The sequence below is a fragment of the Leptodactylus fuscus genome, chromosome 9 (genome assembly GCF_031893055.1).
Source record: "Leptodactylus fuscus isolate aLepFus1 chromosome 9, aLepFus1.hap2, whole genome shotgun sequence".
Classification (NCBI taxonomy): domain Eukaryota; kingdom Metazoa; phylum Chordata; class Amphibia; order Anura; family Leptodactylidae; genus Leptodactylus; species Leptodactylus fuscus.
Genome location: NC_134273.1, coordinates 1,833,256 through 1,851,845, shown reverse-complemented (window position 1 = coordinate 1,851,845; position 18,590 = coordinate 1,833,256). Strand labels below are relative to the sequence as shown.

General features: G+C 47.8%; 1 protein-coding gene across 1 annotated transcript in view; it reads right to left on the bottom strand.

The window, feature by feature from the left end:
* Nucleotides 1-18,590, bottom strand: part of RNF220 (ring finger protein 220) — a 214,156-nt gene that overhangs the window by 62,101 nt on the left and 133,465 nt on the right. Inside the window, exon 3 of the mRNA XM_075287190.1 lies at nucleotides 11,441-11,570. Coding sequence (XP_075143291.1) covers nucleotides 11,441-11,570 — 130 coding nt within the window. The remainder of the gene's footprint in view (nucleotides 1-11,440; nucleotides 11,571-18,590) is intronic.

The window sequence follows — 18,590 nt, the reverse complement described above, 5'->3', positions numbered from 1 at the left end:
TAGTATCTGTATCACTATAGAATTATATACATAGGAGGTCTATAGTATCTGTACCACTATAGAATTATATACATAGGAGGTCTATGCTATCTGTATATGGGATTGGACCTGTATGGGCTGTGTACGCCTCTGCTGATAGCTATCAGACTGTCAGCAGACCTCCCCGGGCCTGAGCCTGTCTCCATAGCTGTTGTCCCTCCTCTTCTTTCTCAGCTCCATTAGATTGGCAGATCATCCCCTGACATTTATCTGTCATGTATGGTCTGGTTTAGTGGGATCAGCCGATTGTCTGCAGATACAGATCTCGTGTCTGTGGCCAGCTTTAGGCTTATTAGAGATGCAGGCCCACTCCGCCATGACATCATACAACCAGGCGATGAGGTCATAGCCATACATAACATCAGCATTCCTTACTTTATTGGTTTCCATTGGGTATATCCCCCCCTCCTCCGGCCCGCGCCGTTACCAGAGCAATACGCCTAAAATTTAATAACGTCGGTCGCCCCCTAAGACAAGTTACATTAGAAACAATTATACATTGAGGCCGACGTCCCCAAACAGGATTGAGCTGTAATTTTTTTGCTTATTAAAGTAATCTTTCTGATGTAAATTCTCCCTCGTACACGCGGCGAACAGCAGCCGAAATAAATTATTTTTCCCTGATTCAATTTGTCAGGTCACAAAGCACCTGGAGCTGTGAAGGATCCTGAAATATGTCTGAGGAGATGTGATGGTTGGTAGGAGCGTTTAGGGCGGGCAGCTTGTTGCCCCTGGTCCGACACATGTTCCTTGTAGCCCCCTGGCTCTAATGGATGAGGCAGGGGAGAGGGGGGTGTATTTAATATCAGGATTTGTATGCGAGCCTGTAGTCAGGAGCCAGGGATGAGCAGGCAGCCAGTATTACACCACACTCGCTAAACAGATGCTTACAATAGAAGAAGACATATGAAATCAGATCTAGTCTGGATTAATATCCACGGGCCGTGGCGCATACACACACAGCCGCGCTCTACAACGCACCGACTGCAACACAAATACATTTTTATGAGACTTTTTAGGAGATCAGCACATGAGATGTGACAGAAGAGACAACGTCGCTGTCATGTTCACTTTGTGGAGGGCACTTTCGTCCCGGATTATGAACAGCGGTGCTATGGGGGGGAGGGGGGGGGGGGGATTGAATTTGGTTCTCTTTAATGCTCCTTGATTTGGCAGATGGCTGGGTGTGTGGAAATGAGAAGGGGAAGAGGGGGGCTTATCCTCGTCTGGTCTATGACAGGCCGGGCTCAAGTAGTTGGCTGAAACTTTCAGATGTCCTGTACGTTCTGGTGGTTTTGCTGCTGCCATGTATATGGTTCTGTCTGAGCTTGTGATGTCAGACGAGCGCAGACGCCTATAGACAATGCAGCTAAACCGGAGACACTGAGCGACAAAGTCTCCGCCAATGACATATTACATGTGCATTGCCGTGTCCACCTGAAATCAGAAAACGAAACAAAGTCCTGCACACGTGGCTTTAGTGTCCGCCACAACAGACATCTGCCGGGTTCCATAGGCAGCCGCTATTTTAGACATCTGCCTGTCCGTTGTTCTGCTCCTCCAACAGAGGGGAACAACGGACAGCCAACACTGGTGTGAACCTAGCAATACTTGTCTTATGTATTCTGCCGTTTTCTCTCACACCTTTAGCTTTGCTGTATTGACTATTGGAGGACCCGGGTGTGGCTGTCCGTCCTCCATGCTTTACACTGTAGCTCTGCTTGTTCAGATTGGCTGCTGTGTACAAACATAAGCTCAGCAGGACATGGAGAGCTGAGGACAGAATAAGTAACCTATACATATATATATAGGAGATGAGCCTCGATAAGGAGGAGGAGCCTCGAGAGCCACTTTAACGATCACATCAAATCTTAGTTAATTTTTGAACAGCCCAATTTTTTTAATATTGTCATTTACACAATAATGTAGAATGATTCTCTGCAGATTATGTAAATGATAGATTAGCTGTAGAGTGCTAGCTGTGTGGTTCAGCTGCAGATTGCGTCTCTCTGCCCTGCTGATGGCGCTATAACCTCATTCCACTTTATAGTCACATTATGACACCGATGTTGCTGTTTATTATGGTCGTGTCAAGTGTTATGCAAATGCTGTCATTAGTGTTAGGGTGTGCGGTCCATCAGACGTCCGCCTGTTACTGCGCGCTGACACCTCTAATAGAAGATAACGAATGATGTCATTATACAGAATAATAATTATAATCTTATTACATCAAACACTGATGATTTCCTGAGATGCGGCGCTTTCCATCTATTAATATTTATATTGCACACCGTAGACGTCAGGGTTACCTATACCAGCCAGTCTGAAGCCTCCGCTTATTGTATTAGGCACTGCGTAATCTGATTGGTTGTTACGTGAGAAATGATGAGCAGGCCGCTTCATAACCAGCACCCCACAGAGTGGCTGATAACAGAGAACAATAGATGGAGTCTGGAGCTTCAGGTTTACTCTCCCTCCTGGAGATAATGACCCATTTACATAGTCTTACATGTCTCCTGATGACATGTGCGCAGGAGAAGAGTCTGCACGTATGACACAGAGCCCGTCTCTACACCCCACTGATGACATGTGCACAGGAGAGGAGTCTGCATGTATGACACAGAGCCCGTCTCTACACCCCACTGATGATGACATGTGCACAGGAGAGGAGTCTGCATGTATGACACAGCGTCCGTCTCCACACCCCACTGATGACGTGTGCACAGGAGAGGAGTCTGCATGTATGACACGGCCCCTGGCACTTCTAATTTACATGATTTACACTCAGTTATCCATTGAAAATAAACATGGCCGCCCAGCGTCCTAATATGATCTGCTCGTCACCACGGGCCCTTTTTCTGCCCCATAACTTAGCGTTTGTTTTCATCTGTTTTGGGAATTAGTCGCAGTTATTAGCGGAGATGACGTATCTTTCAGCTTTTTTAATCTCTGCTGTTTTTCCCTTTAATTAACAGAGCTGGCATCCGATAATGAAGATCAACCCATCACAGCAATGAAAGGTATGTCTTCTGAGTCATATCTGCACCCAGGAAAGCTGGGTGAGGGTGACCTTTACATATAGATCATCAGCGTTAACCCCCTGGCAACAGTTTAGGCTGCAGTATCGGCTGTCACCCAGCTTTCCCAGGTATTCAGACATACAGCAGAGCTGTCAGTGATCTGGTGTCAGGCCTGTGCACTCATCATCTCGGCTGGGATAAGGATCGGCTCTTCATCTTCCTCCCGAGTGACATGAAGCAGGTTCTTCCCGCTGTGATTGATAAAGCAGAGGCAGCGAGAGGGACAGGCCAGGCCCAGATAATAAACACACGCCTCTCATCATAAATATCCGCTCCTTCCCTGTCCTGACAGCGCCGGGAACACAACCTGATGGATTTACAGGCCACATTCTATGAGGGGCCACACACTGCTCATTGTAGGGGCCAACCTAGAACAATATGGCCGTACACAAGTATGGAAACGCTGATCATCTAGGAGAGGAGGCGAGTACATAGGATTATAACAGAGCACTATACAGATACGTATATACTATACATGTACTATACTAGGGTAGCTGCAGCATGGCTCCTATAATCACACAGGTACTTCACCCCTCCACTATAGTCTGGAAAGGAGAGTTCATCCAGAAATCTGTGAATACCCCCATACGTGGCACAATTCTAGGTTTGCTTGTTTTTGACCCCTTCATTTGGCGGTGTTACATAAATGACCCCCACCCCTGTGACCCCTCCCGTTATCTGCATTCATGTTACTTGCAACATTTGTCATATTTATAGTTACATGTTTGTACAGCAGCAATAACTGGCGTCAAAGCGCAGGCGGAGCCCATCATCTCCCGTGACAAATCTCCATGGCGTTCTTTATTGGAGGCCGGTGTTCACATTCATATAATTCAATTATAGCATAATAATAAAAAAAACATAGAAAATTGAAGAATCCACTTAACGTCAGACGCCGCTGCCATTCCAATCCATAACTGGCGCAAATGATGTTAAAGCAATTTGTTGTTACACGTGGTGTTAGCGGGAGATGGCGGCGGCTGATACACTGCGGCCGTTACACGCGCAGGAGGCGATTCATCAACAGCCACAAATGGCTAATAAAAGGCTAGAAGATTATTTGTTTCATGCCGGCCCTTATTATGTCAATGGATCAACGGGCTAAATGAATGCGCGTCCCCCGCTCTGCCATTCACAGCTCCATGTTATTATTTACATATCATGGAGGGATATGGCGGTATATGGTTTTAGCTGCAGGGCTGTATCCGCCGTGCCTGGTGACACATTATGGTGAGATTTGTCCTTAAAGGCAAATTTCTTGCAAATGTAAATGAGTTGAGTTGTAAAAAATGGGGTTGGTTTGGCGGTAAACATACAGACCTGCAAGCGTCAGTCAGGCGAAGAGGATGCAGATCCTAATACTAATCTGCTGCATGTCAATTCACCCCATTGGTCAAACCCGTGCAGAGGGTGCAGGTTATGGGGGAACCTCCGACACAGAAAAGAAAGTGAACCCCTTTCCTGATTCAGACGACATCTAAATAATTCCTCATCTTGTCGTACAATGACTTGGGCCGTCCCTGTACATCTCACACCAGACATTAACCCTGTTATATTCCATACTATCACCGCGATAAAAACCTGCGCCGACGATTTCACCGGACGCCTCAAATCATCCAGCAGGAAAAAAATCCAAAGGTATCGATCGTGTTATCAAATCTGATCAAATAATTCTTGAGAAGAGATTGCGGAGCAAATTGTTTCCCGGGGAACCATAAAGCGTTTATGGAACAGAAGGTTCTGAACAAGGATCCCATTCTGAAGCAGGAGCGGCCGCGGCCTTGAGACGCCGGGATATAGGGAGTTATCCGGCCTGATCTGCCGGCTTTACAGGAGGCCTACACAGGGATTAAGTTAAGTCGCACTGAAAATCTGCCCAAGCCTCAGCAAACTGAAGGTGTAATGAGGCTTCTTCCACAGAAATCTCCGGATGCAGGAAGATCTCAGCTCCAGATCTCAAGGTTCAAACACATCTTGATCTGCCTGGAGCGGAGCGCGGGGTGACAGCTGTCACCTCACCTGTCCTCCGCCCGCCCGCTCGCTGCCTCGTTATCACATGATAAGTCTGCAGGGTGTTAATAAAGACGAGTGTCTGCACAAGGCCTGGAAATCAGGAGAAATCCAAATTATTATCTGATTCTCTAATGACCTGACTCCCGGCCCTCCCGTCACAGGATCTAACAGGCACCAGCCACACTTTTATGTAGGATAATGCCATTCTTACCAGACCTGGCCGCACTATAAATATCAGAGCGCACCGGCCCAGAAGCAGGACGCCCTCCACAAGCTTCAGCCGGGCCGATCTGTCGCGTTACACTCACTTTCTATATGTGATTGTCCACTAAAAGGAATAAGACTCGAGAAATCGGCCATCGAGACTCCTTGTGAGATTCTAAACTGGGAACAGATGCTGCGTGACCACCACTGAAGGCGATATCATGGCCGATATAACTCCAATCTCCACAGACAATGTATTTCTGCTGGATTTTAGGTGTCAGTTTTCTCTTGCTCTGGCATTCTATTCATGAACTAGGACTCTCAGGATGAACTTCCCAGACAGACCAATGTTACAAGAACTTGTGGTAGGACAGGGCTGTGTCTATGTCTGTGGGGGCTCTGCAGATATTAGACTCTATACCCAGGCAATGACGGGGTTAATTGTCTTTGCTCTGTGTCCGCTCGCCGCTGAATTTATGCCCCGTGGTGTCCCAGCTTGTCACCGCAGTCCTTATTAGCTTTCATGTCCTTTTTTTCCCCTGTTAAATTATAGAGGACAGAAGCGGTGGCATCTTAAATATGTCTCCGTCTTCCTTTCTCGCCGGCATCCTCCGAGCGCACCCATTACCCTCGCCGTCATGATGCACCGAGAGGGTCGCCAGCAGAAATGCAGCTAAATTTATCATGTGCCCAATTACAACGTTAATTGGCAAGTCCCAAAAATCAATTAATTCGCAAATTTTTTCAATTAAAAATTGATATAAATCATAAAGATCTTATTAAGCAAAGGCCAAGACAGTCAACTTTTTTTTTTTTCTTGAAGGCATCTGAAAATTTGTAAAATATAAAATGCAGCATTGCAAAGGGTCTAATGCCCTTGAGTGTCTTTGTAGCAGAAGGGGGGATGTCATCAGCAGGACTGGGCTGAAGACAGATAAAAAAATATCGAGCGCTCGGCCGGACTGCCTTGTCTCCTTATTGATCAGGTGGGATTTTAACTTGCTGTGCAGATCCACAGTGTCAGCAAGTGCCAAGGGGCATTTTAGAAGCAGTCAACTTGGAGGTGTCACTTTGACATAAAAGGGTTGGGAAGTAGCGCAGTGAAATCAGAGGCGAATACTTAACGCAGCGTCATCGGGTGGAGGAAACACATGAGGCCAGCCAGGCAGTGATATGAGCGGGGCTTCCGGGGAAGGGGAGATCAATGGGGGCTCTCAGGGACCAGCTGATCACTGTGCTGTGCTCCTAGACAGCATGGAAGGAAATGTCAGTGTGGGCTCTCAGGGGCCAAAGAACAAGAGATCAGTGTGTGCACCCAAGGACCAGAGAAGAAGCTTCCAGGAGGCCAAGAAAGAAGGGGTCAGTCTGTTCCCCCAGGGGTCAAGGATGAAGAGATCAGTGTGTGCAACCAAGGATTAGTGGGCTCCAAAGACATGAGAGTGGGCAGACAGTCAGTGCAGACTCCTTGGATCTATATAAGGGGTAATCGGGGTGGGCCCTAAAATGGTGTATCAGGTGTGTAGGAGCAGAGCTGAGCACGGCGGCTCATTCTTAGTGGTGTCTCTGCCACCTCTGCATTGCTTGTGCTCCTTCAGCTTCATATGTGATGACAGTCTGTGTACAGCGCTGCAGAATATGCATGTGCTATAGAAATATGAATCATGTAGATACAAGTACTGGGGTCCAGTCTCCATTGTCTTCGTGCTGATAATCCTGACTGTTCGGAGTCATCGCTATCATTACATTTCTGGATTTGTCCTGCAGTCCGTACATCTGAGAGATTGACCTCCTCGGCAGCTATAGCGGCAGTAATACTATGTATGCAGCCCCATGTGGCAGCGGTCGGCGGGGTCCAGTGTCGGACGCTTCCTATAGATGCATTTTCACTCTTTGTATATTTCTTGCCACAAACAGCAGCTGATTCCATGCCAAGGATCCTTTATTAACCTCGCCACGTGACGGTGATCTGTGGCCAGCCGGTTACCGCCCTTATATTTACCCTGGATTAGGAAGTGTTGGTGAATGTTGGGGCATCTAAAAAGCACAAGGAATAAAGCAAAAAGGAATGAAGAATATTCATGTGAATGCTGAGCCGGTCAGACAAAGGGTTACTGGGCCAGCTGTGCCGCACTTCACTTTCCTTCCACTAGATGGCACAATGCGGCATGCAGATAAGATCAATGACAGCAGTCCTGTATCTCGTGGGCTCTGATATCACATCACAGACGTATACGCCACATATAGACCATGCAGATCATACTCCGGGTTCTGCAGATCTGTCTCCGCTCCACCATAATGATCTCAGGATGTGTCTGGAGGCGCCTGTGTTACCTGCTGTACACTACGCACTGTCTGATACAGCTGAGGCCCCGTTAACTCTTACAGGCCCAGGTTTTCTCTAGACAGAGTGTACAGGAATTCTTTATACTTTTCCCTATAGGATCTGGCCCACCAGCAGACCCTCTGTTCCACTGTTTTTAGGGGAACCCTCTAAGATGGATTTTTACTGTGCTTGGTGCATTTTTATCCATGTATAACATTTCAGTGTGAACCCAGCCCAAGAATGTCCTTAGAAATTGGCGAGTATGGCGTAGCCAAAGGCAAGCGGCTGTAATAGGGCATGAATTACGAGTCTGGGGTTGGGTGCCAGCAGCTCCTTTCCTGCTCGTGCCGGGCACTGAAGATTCATGGCCTGTAGAGGTGCAGAGCCAAGAGCTCTCTGGCTGCTCCGGCAGGTTCAGGTGCTTCCTCTGCCACTCAGAGCACAATCCCAGCCAAAAATCTGACGCAGCACTTTCCGCTCACGGCTTGGCGGCTGACATGTGCTGGCAGAAAAATGGGGCTGGGTGGGGGATAAATAGCCTGTCCCTGGGTAGGGAAATGAGAGCAAAAGATTTAGCTGTTAAATAAAATGATCCAAAATTGTCTTTCTATTCTCTAATCGCGGCCAAGAGCTGAAGGTGCAGAGCGGGAGCGCCGTACGCCGCTGAGAACGCCACCTTTGGCCTAGTACTATAACCAATTACTTTACCCTCTGTACAGAATTACAGTGTGAAATCTGCAGGTTAAGGACTTGTAATGTACCCGGGAAAGCCATTTATCAGCAATACACAAGGGCTGGAGAGAGAGGGGGGGAGTCAGGAGGACACCGCCGGGGGGGGTCAGATAACATCATAGAAGGTATGAAGGATCGGACGTCTGTATCTCCTCTATATACTGGCCATTGTGCATGTGGTGCACACTATGGAACTAAGCCAGGAGTGCAAGCAGAAAGCAGCACAAATGCAAAACGTGTGAGGATGGCGACATTGGGCTGACGGAACTGCGCTGCCAAGTTCGCTTTGTAGCCAGTTTGTTCCTAGACATCATGTGACACAATCACATGACCAGAAAGACACCATGACCGTATGATAGGCCATGAAGAGCGACGTGTGGATGGACAGGTATTATAAGAGCATCGCTGGGTGTTCTCAGGTAAGTCTCAGTTTCCACCTGATTTTTGGTCTTTAGCCGGGTTCATTTGTTGTCTTCAGTCCAGTATCAGCTTTACACGGTGGCGACATCATGTTATATCGCACATGACAGATACTAATAATATCACGCGGTATCACAGCCACTGTTACATTATGTCCTACAGTCATTTGGGATCTGCAAAAAACCCAAGAATAGAAGTTTAGTGAAATCGCTGGTCCATATAAAGCAGGTATGGATATCACCTAGCCGAGATGACTGATGGGATGACGCTAGGATCTCTCCTGAAATCAAAGCCCAATATCTGCATTTATAAGTTGTCATCATGCCTTGGACGTAGTGCCAAATATATATATATATATGTCTATAGCAGTAAGAGCGCGGCGCCATCTCACCCACCGTACCAGGCAGCAGGATCAGCCTGTAATATCTAGATTTTCTCCAGCGCCTAAAGGGTCAAGGAATCAGCCGACAAATTTCCTTTTTTTCCTTTTCAATTTACATTTTTGGCTTAAAGTGGGAGCTGGGAGGAAAATAATGCAATTGGTGACATATTCTAGGAGAGCAGTTACAACGTGTTAAGTACTTGAGAATCTCATATATTCACTCGGCCCCTGGCAACACACATCTGCCTAATGTTAGAGTTTAAATATCCTTTTCCATTTTACATGCATTCAAGTCTCATTTGAGGGAAATGAAACGGTATTATTAAAGGGAGATTTTGCACAAATGGCCTGAATTTGACATGTCAGGTTCAATGAGGCTGCTACATATGTAACAAGGAGAAGGGCTCAAAGGCGACAAACCTCTTTGGAGAGAAAGTCCCTGATTCTGAAATTAAATTTGCATGTGGCGTACCCGTCGTCCTTCACTCCGCACACGCCGGCTGTCACAGGCTGTCTCAGTACAACTTCTCGCCCCCTACCCTCTCCCTAATCCTGGACCCCTCACCCAGGTACAAAGCGCGCTTTCATTTTAATGAGTTTCGGGTGAAGATTTGTCTCATGTCGTTTTAAGTTTGGAGCAGCAGAGTGAAGGTAAAGTGCGAGGCTCAGTACAAGGTCCTTCCTCCTCTGGAGAGACCCCGACCCTTACCCACTCCCTTTACTGTTAATGATCTTTGGGGTGATTGGTTTCAGGTAATGTTTCCTTTAGGGGTGACAGTACAGTAAATAAGATTCTTCCTACATTTAGACAATCCAAAGTTTCTAATTTTTCCTACTTCCTATAACGGCTGATAGGGGGCGTCCTAACAGATGGGGACGGTTCTCTTCCCATTGACGCAATGATTATTGGTTGTATCCTGATATTTCCTAAACCTATTACTCAAGCCAATGAAGCACACGTGTCGGATTCCAATAATTTCCACCACAACATTGTGACTAATTTGCATCAACATTATCTATCCAATCTGTCATGTGCACTGAAATGTCAGTAAATAAGATGAGTGGCGGGCACAGCGGGGGCTAATACAAGGTGCGCCCCGCACCTCATTACGTGTTAATGAAGCTCCTCCATACCGTGCACGAGGCGTTGTGCCGTTACAGATGCCCCCGTGAAAGTGACAGAGAGCTCTGGCCTTTGCTGTAGATTAGCTTCAATTGCCTGGATGCATGGAATAGATTGGATGTTATCTATCATGGCGCGGCCCAGGTCGTTATTTAATAATTAATAGAGACTTCTTATTCTCCTGTGCCTGCTAAGGAGCTGATTGCAGCACGGCCAGCGCCCGGCTCTCTGCGCGCACACTTGAAGGAATAACCCCATCCTTTTTCATTTGTCAGCGGGATCACAATGGGAACTTGTCAGGTGTATGATTTAGAGTTTTTCCTGTTTCCCATTAAACCCCGGGATGGCCCCCCTCCTACCTTACTGTCTTACCTCTCACAACAGCTCCCTCCGTGCCCCGCACTTCCTTGATGGCTTTCTCCAGGCCCTAATTGCTTCTCTGCATTTACACCGGTGGGCTAATTTGCAGCGGCTCTTTATTAGGTTGGATGAGACCCAAATTACGCCATCAATTACATACACTCTGTCTGAAACGCTCATACGAGGTGTCAAAGGGGGAGAAATGAGGGAAGGGTCTTTCCATAAACTCAGACCCCCAGATTACCTCTTATCTCCAGACACAGCGACACCTGTGATCATAGGGCGACCTACACAAAGCAGGAGATCGGGAATGGCCCGGATTATCCTCATCTGTATAGGGACACAGGACTGCAGGGAAGGAAGATATTCCCATATATTCTAGATACCAATGAGACTGGACAGTCTATAAAGCATATTGATGGGGGAAGGGGGGCTTGTTCAGGTCCCTCAGCCTTTGGATGCTCTGGAGGGCCCGTCCTATCTTGTGTTACAGGTAAGTGAGTGAGCCCCTGAGCCTAGAAGACCCTGTAATTCTCCCTGTAGGGGGCGCTGCAGGGAAAGGTCACAGCTGGTCTGCGCAGGAGGCCATCTTATTGTCTCACAAGTAGGGATTTCCAAAGCAGAGACCCCCTTTTAACTAGTATGCATATGATTTAGTCAGGATGGGTGACAACCTGCGCCCCTCTGCGGATCTCTTCTATTATTTGGCTATGTACTAAGTATCAGTAATCGCCATCCGTTTCTCCTACAGGGACCCCATTTACCTGATATTGACTTGCGTGAGTTTTTCCAGCTCTTGCTCCATATGTTCTTGTAACTCCCCGGGACGCAGCAGGACCTGGCAGATGGGGCAGATCGGAGCCTGGCTGTCAAACAACGCCACTTTCTTTTTACCTGCGGAGAGAGAAAAGCGAGAACATTTATAAGGAGGCCGGCACTGAGAGGGTTAAGTCTGTCCCTATTATTCTCCTATATCCCTGTAGTGGCAGAGCAGGGCCGGGTGTAATAACCATTATCGGCCCTATTTACACTCTGTACATGTGCAGCTGTACGCTGCGCTGTCCTGGACACGTATGATGGCGGCTGTGATATACGGGAGCCCTCATTATGCTGCAGTCAGTATATGGATGACAGGGGCAGAGATGCACAGTGATGGACGCATGTAATAAAAATGCAAATGGCTGCTAATTAAGATGTTTATTGTAAAACAATGCTGATCTTAATGCCAACCACGTGGCAACTGACGCGGCAAGACTGCACCGAAGTAGGCCATAAATAAAGTCAAGAGTCCCCCATCAGCAGGAAAGCGTCTCCTGCAGCTCCAAACCTCCCGCACACCCCGGCGTATCCCTGGCGGGCGACTCTCCAGAGAGGCTCAGTCTACGCAGATCTACAAACACATCCATAGGTGTGCAGAAGCTCCAATGATCACATGTGTACCAAGTGAGCGCCCCTGGTGGTGGGACTGGGAACAGAGCAGGTGGGTGCAGATTGCTGATGTAGTCCGACCCCAGGCTCCGCTTCTGGCCTATGGTCACATACATTGTACCTGGTCCACATAACAAGGCATTCAGGTGGATGGGAAAGCTGGGTGCCAACTTTATATGGAAACTGTACTGGTGGTCAGCCAGCTTTAGCGATCTGGCCGATGAGCCCAGGCGCCATATTCCCCATTTTTTGCATCCCTGTTTTTATTGGGTGTCTCTTTAATGTAAAGGCGTCTGGCAGCAGAACAGAGCGGGATGTCTCTGGGCCGCGGCCTCGCCAAACCCTCGCTCAAGTGTCTGCAGGACGAGTTTTCCAAGCACCAGTGGAAAATGAGTGTGAGATTGTTGTGTATGATGGAGCTGGCAGCCGCCAGGAATAGCCCGGCACTATTAATAGGCGCAGCCTCCGGTCATTGACAATGAGGGCGCAGGGCTCGAGCCTTTTCCGAAATAAACAAGCCCTTGTTTAGAAGCAGAGGATATCCTGTCGTATGTGCGAGGCGAGAGCTGTGCCAGCCGCTGTAATATAACATAAGCAGACAGATAGAAGACATGAAACGCGACAGCACATTACCGCCACTCAGCGCCTTTAATTTGCCGATTTCTCTTGTCTTGCAGCATAGCCGTCATGGCTGTAAACGGGAGGTTATATTATCTGCCTCATAATCTCCAGGGGTTGCTTGTGTTCATGCAATCCTGCTTTAAATAAGATGTTTAGCGAAGCCTACGCCGGGTTGTCAGCCAAGACGCACGTTCAGCTGCCAAATTCCAGACGGACAGAAATGGTGTTTTATGTCTGAAGCCGGGCTGAAAAATACTAAATAAAGATCTATTGTAGGTCTGAGAATAGCAAAACAAGGGGGGCAAATACTTTACTGTGCATGATATCAGGACCCACCCCGCGTGACCTGGGGATCTTACAAGTGTCCCTGGCTGTCTCCTTCAGGTTTGGATTATCTTGGGTCTCTCCCCTGATTTGGTGACATTGGTTCCCCCTGTAAGTCAGTTCTATCTTTCAGGTTGTGGTTTTTGCCGGGTCCTCTTGTGTCTGATATATCTATAGGCCTGCCATCTATCCTGGGGCTGGTATACATGGTATATATATGGTGCAATCCTACATCTCAAGCATCCTGCCAGTGTATACCTGTGACTGGCATATACTGCACGCTAGTCATAGCACATGACACCACAAGCCGTGAGAGGGTTAAGCCACAAATCCAGGCCTTGTATCGCTGACTCTATCCTGAGCTGTCTGATGCATGAACAGAATGCCAGTAATACAGTAAAGACTGACATACAGTCAGGGCAGCTGGAGATGTGAGTGCCTCTATCTGTAGTGTCATTTTGGGGTAACCCAGCCACTTAGTCGTTGCAGAGATTTCCATAACGGCCTAAACCAGGCGTGACTAAAGGGCGATGCAAGGGGGCGGCCATTAAAATAAGGCAGAATCTATAGAATCCTTCATCGGGGTGGAGGAGGGGAATAAACAACTTTAAAGAGCGCTTATTATCCTGTCGGTGGTGTCAGCGCGGCGCGTACCCCGGCCCTCCGCACAAAATGCCTCTCCAATTAGCTTTCTATCAGCCGGTGCGGTCAGAGTAAACTGTCGGCGACGTGGTCATTCACGGGCTCCGCTGAACCGAGAGCCTACAATGACAGGGGATGGCGAGGAAGGAGCGGCAGATACTTAATGGACGGCCGGTAATGACAGGCCACTTAGGAGAGAGGAGAGCAGTTTACATGTCACAGCAGAGAGCGCTGAGTAGCGGGTAATAAGAGCTCTGATATCAACCATTATCACATGGCGGCACACAAGACATGGCACATCTGTAGTAATACCGCAGCATGTAAATATTCCCTTACACTCAGGTCATGACTGCCTGGCCCTTCTATCCGGGCCTGATGCCAAACCAGCAGATGGGTGACAGAGCCTGGGCATCGGCTACGAGGGGGGAGCAGGCTGGTCCTGCTGGTTATCAGGGCACAGTGCAGGGTATCGGGTATGTCGGTAGTCAGGACAGGATACGCATGGTTGTCGGTAGTCAGGACAGGATACGCATGGTTGTCGGTAGTCAGGACAGGATACGCATGGTTGTCGGTAGTCAGGACAGGATACGCATGGTTGTCGGTAGTCAGGACAGGATACGCATGGTTGTCGGTAGTCAGGACAGGATGTGTATGGTTGTCGGTAGTCAGGACAGGATACGCATGGTTGTCGGTAGTCAGGACAGGATGTGTATGGTTGTCGGTAGTCAGGACAGGACATGAAGTTCTCTACACACAATATTACAGCTTTATTAATAGTGTTGTGAAGTTAACAGATGATGGCAGTGATAAGTGGGGCATATTCATCATGACAGCGGGATATCCGTGTGTCACCAGACTGCAGCAGGGGGCGCCACCTCTACAGTGAGGTAAGAATAACTTTATTTATATAGCAGAGGGAGACATGAGCAGTGACTGTGTAGTGCTGTAAGTAAATATGGCGGTCTTACTGTATAATAGATGGTATGTGCATGATGTGTAGGTCATATAATACATGGTACGTACATGATGTGTAGGTCATATAATAGATGGTATGTGCATGATGTGTAGGTCATATAATAGATGGTATGTACATGATGTGTAGGTCATATAATAGATGGTATGTACATGATGTGTAGGTCATATAATAGATGGTATGTGCATGATGTGTAGGTCATATAATAGATGGTATGTGCATGATGTGTAGGTCATATAATAGATGGTATGTGCATGATGTGTAGGTCATATAATAGATGGTATGTGCATGATGTGTAGGTCATATAATAGATGGTATGTACATGATGTGTAGGTCATATAATAGATGGTATGTACATGATGTGTAGGTCATATAATAGATGGTACGTACATGATGTGTAGGTCATATAATAGATGGTACGTACATGATGTGTAGGTCATATAATAGATGGTACGTACATGATGTGTAGGTCATATAATAGATGGTACGTACATGATGTGTAGGTCATATAATAGATGGTACGTACATGATGTGTAGGTCATATAATAGATGGTACGTACATGATGTGTAGGTCATATAATAGATGGTACGTACATGATGTGTAGGTCATATAATAGATGGTACGTACATGATGTGTAGGTCATATAATAGATGGTACGTACATGATGTGTAGGTCATATAATAGATGGTACGTACATGATGTGTAGGTCATATAATACATGGTACGTACATGATGTGTAGGTCATATAATAGATGGTACGTACATGATGTGTAGGTCATATAATAGATGGTACGTACATGATGTGTAGGTCATATAATAGATGGTACGTACATGATGTGTAGGTCATATCCCCCCCATGTATTCTCTGCTGCAGGATGCAATAAGGAGCGAGATGTGCAGGGTAATAATTTAAGAAACTTGTATCCGGGGTGCAATCACTTTATATATTAGGAGGGGGAGGAGGGGACGTACACGGCTGAGAGGAATGTGTGACAATTACCGGCGGAGCTGGATGAGGCCTCTGTCATCGGCTGTCACTCCGCCATCGCCCAAATACTCCCATTCAATAATAATAATAATAATATAAAAGAGGAGGAAGACGCTGAATAAAATAAAAAAAGCTGCCGACGCCAGTGCTCCGGTGCGGCCGGCCTCATCTCCTTTCATTTGTGGTGAAGACGAGATGCGACACTCAACAGCCCGCGATAAAATTGATAGGGAGGGTGGGCGGTGTAAGGAGGGCTCCAGCGCTGATCGATATCACTAAAAGCCGTGAGACACCCTGATGGAGGGTAATTTTTTTGTCTTTGCTGAAGTATGGGCGCAGGACGACGGTGATTCATGATTCTCACGCTCAGCCGGTAACTGGAGGCTGACAAGACAATGAATTCTAGATGAGAAAGACTTCAACATCTCAAAACCAGGAGGGCATGGAAGCGGCCACACCGCGGCAACAAGAAGGGCCCTGGACTGAGCTCAGATCAGGGGCCCCTACTGTCATATTCCTCAACACTCCCCTACCTAGGAGGGGCTTATAGCTCTGTTCATCCTGAGCTGCCTGATTCATGAATACAGAGAAAGGAACAAACACAAGACTCCATGTAAATGATGTACAAATCTCTGTGCCCACTGTCATGGCAGCTATCAGTGGGTGCCACCTCGGACCTGGCACAAGAGGTGAGGACCCCACTCACAAGAGCTTACATTCTATGAGGAGATAGAGAGGACACCAGAGGAATAAGGACCCCGCTCACAAGAGCTTACAATCTATGGGGAGATAGAGAGGACACAAGAGGAGTGAGGACCCCGCTCACAAGAGCTTACAATCTATGAGGAGATAGAGAGGAGGACACAAGAGGAGTGAGGACCCCGCTCACAAGAGCTTACAATCTATGAGGAGATAGAGGACACAAGAGGAGTGAGGACCCCGCTCACAAGAGCTTACCAACTATGAGGAGATAGGAGAGGACACAAGAGGAGTGAGGGCCCCGCTCACAAGAGCTTACAATCTATGGGGAGATAGAGAGGAGGACACAGGAGGAGTGAGGACCCCGCTCACAAGAGCTTACAATCTATGGGGAGATAGAGAGGAGGACACAAGAGGAGTGAGGACCCCGCTCACAAGAGCTTACAATCTATGAGGAGATAGAGAGGACACAAGAGGAGTGAGGACCCCGCTCACAAGAGCTTACAATCTATGAGGAGATAAAGAGGAGGACACAGGAGGAGAGAGGACCCCGCTCACAAGAGCTTACAATCTATGAGGAGATAAAGAGGAGGACACAGGAGGAGTGAGGACCCCGCTCACAAGAGCTTACAATCTATGAGGAGATAGAGAGGACACAAGAGGAGTGAGGACCCCGCTCACAAGAGCTTACAATCTATGGGGAGATAGAGGACACAAGAGGAGTGAGGACCCCGCTCACAAGAGCTTACAATCTATGAGGAGATAGGAGAGGACACAAGAGGAGTGAGGACCCCGCTCACAAGAGCTTACAATCTATTGGGAGATAGAGAGGAGGACACAAGAGGAGTGAGGACCCCGCTCACAAGAGCTTACAATCTATGAGGAGATAGAGAGGACACAAGAGGAGAGAGGACCCCGCTCACAAGAGCTTACAATCTATGGGGAGATAGAGAGGACACAAGAGGAGTGAGGACCCCGCTCACAAGAGCTTACAATCTATGTGGAGATAGAGAGGAGGACACAAGAGGAGTGAGGACCCCGCTCACAAGAGCTTACAATCTATGGGGATATAGAGAGGACACAGGAGGAGTGAGGACCCCGCTCACAAGAGCTTACAATCTATGAGGAGATAGAGAGGACACAAGAGGAGTGAGGACCCCGCTCACAAGAGCTTACAATCTATGGGGAGATAGAGAGGACACAAGAGGAGTGAGGACCCCGCTCACAAGAGCTTACAATCTATGGGGAGATAGAGAGGACACAAGAGGAGTGAGGACCCCGCTCACAAGAGCTTACAATCTATGGGGATATAGAGAGGACACAGGAGGAGTGAGGACCCCGCTCACAAGAGCTTACAATCTATGAGGAGATAGAGAGGACACAAGAGGAGTGAGGACCCCGCTCACAAGAGCTTACAATCTATGGGGAGATAGAGAGGACACAAGAGGAGTGAGGACCCCGCTCACAAGAGCTTACAATCTATGAGGAGATAGGAGAGGACACAAGAGGAGTGAGGACCCCGCTCACAAGAGCTTACAATCTATGGGGAGATAGAGAGGACACAAGAGGAGTGAGGACCCCGCTCACAAGAGCTTACAATCTATTGGGAGATAGAGAGGAGGACACAAGAGGAGTGAGGACCCCGCTCACAAGAGCTTACAATCTATTGGGAGATAGAGAGGAGGACACAAGAGGAGTGAGGACCCCGCTCACAAGAGCTTACAATCTATGTGGAGATAGAGAGGAGGACACAAGAGGAGTGAGGACCCCGCTCACAAGAGCTTACAATCTATGAGGAGATAGAGAGGACACAAGAGGAGAGAGGACCCCGCTCACAAGAGCTTACAATCTATGGGGAGATAGAGAGGAGGACACAAGAGGAGTGAGGACCCCGCTCACAAGAGCTTACAATCTATGTGGAGATAGAGAGGAGGACACAAGAGGAGTGAGGACCCCGCTCACAAGAGCTTACAATCTATGGGGAGATAGAGAGGAGGACACAAGAGGAGTGAGGACCCCGCTCACAAGAGCTTACAATCTATGAGGAGATAGAGAGGACACAAGAGGAGAGAGGACCCCGCTCACAAGAGCTTACAATCTATGGGGAGATAGAGAGGACACAAGAGGAGTGAGGACCCCGCTCACAAGAGCTTACAATCTATGAGGAGATAGAGAGGAGGACACAAGAGGAGAGAGGACCCCGCTCACAAGAGCTTACAATCTATGAGGAGATAGGAG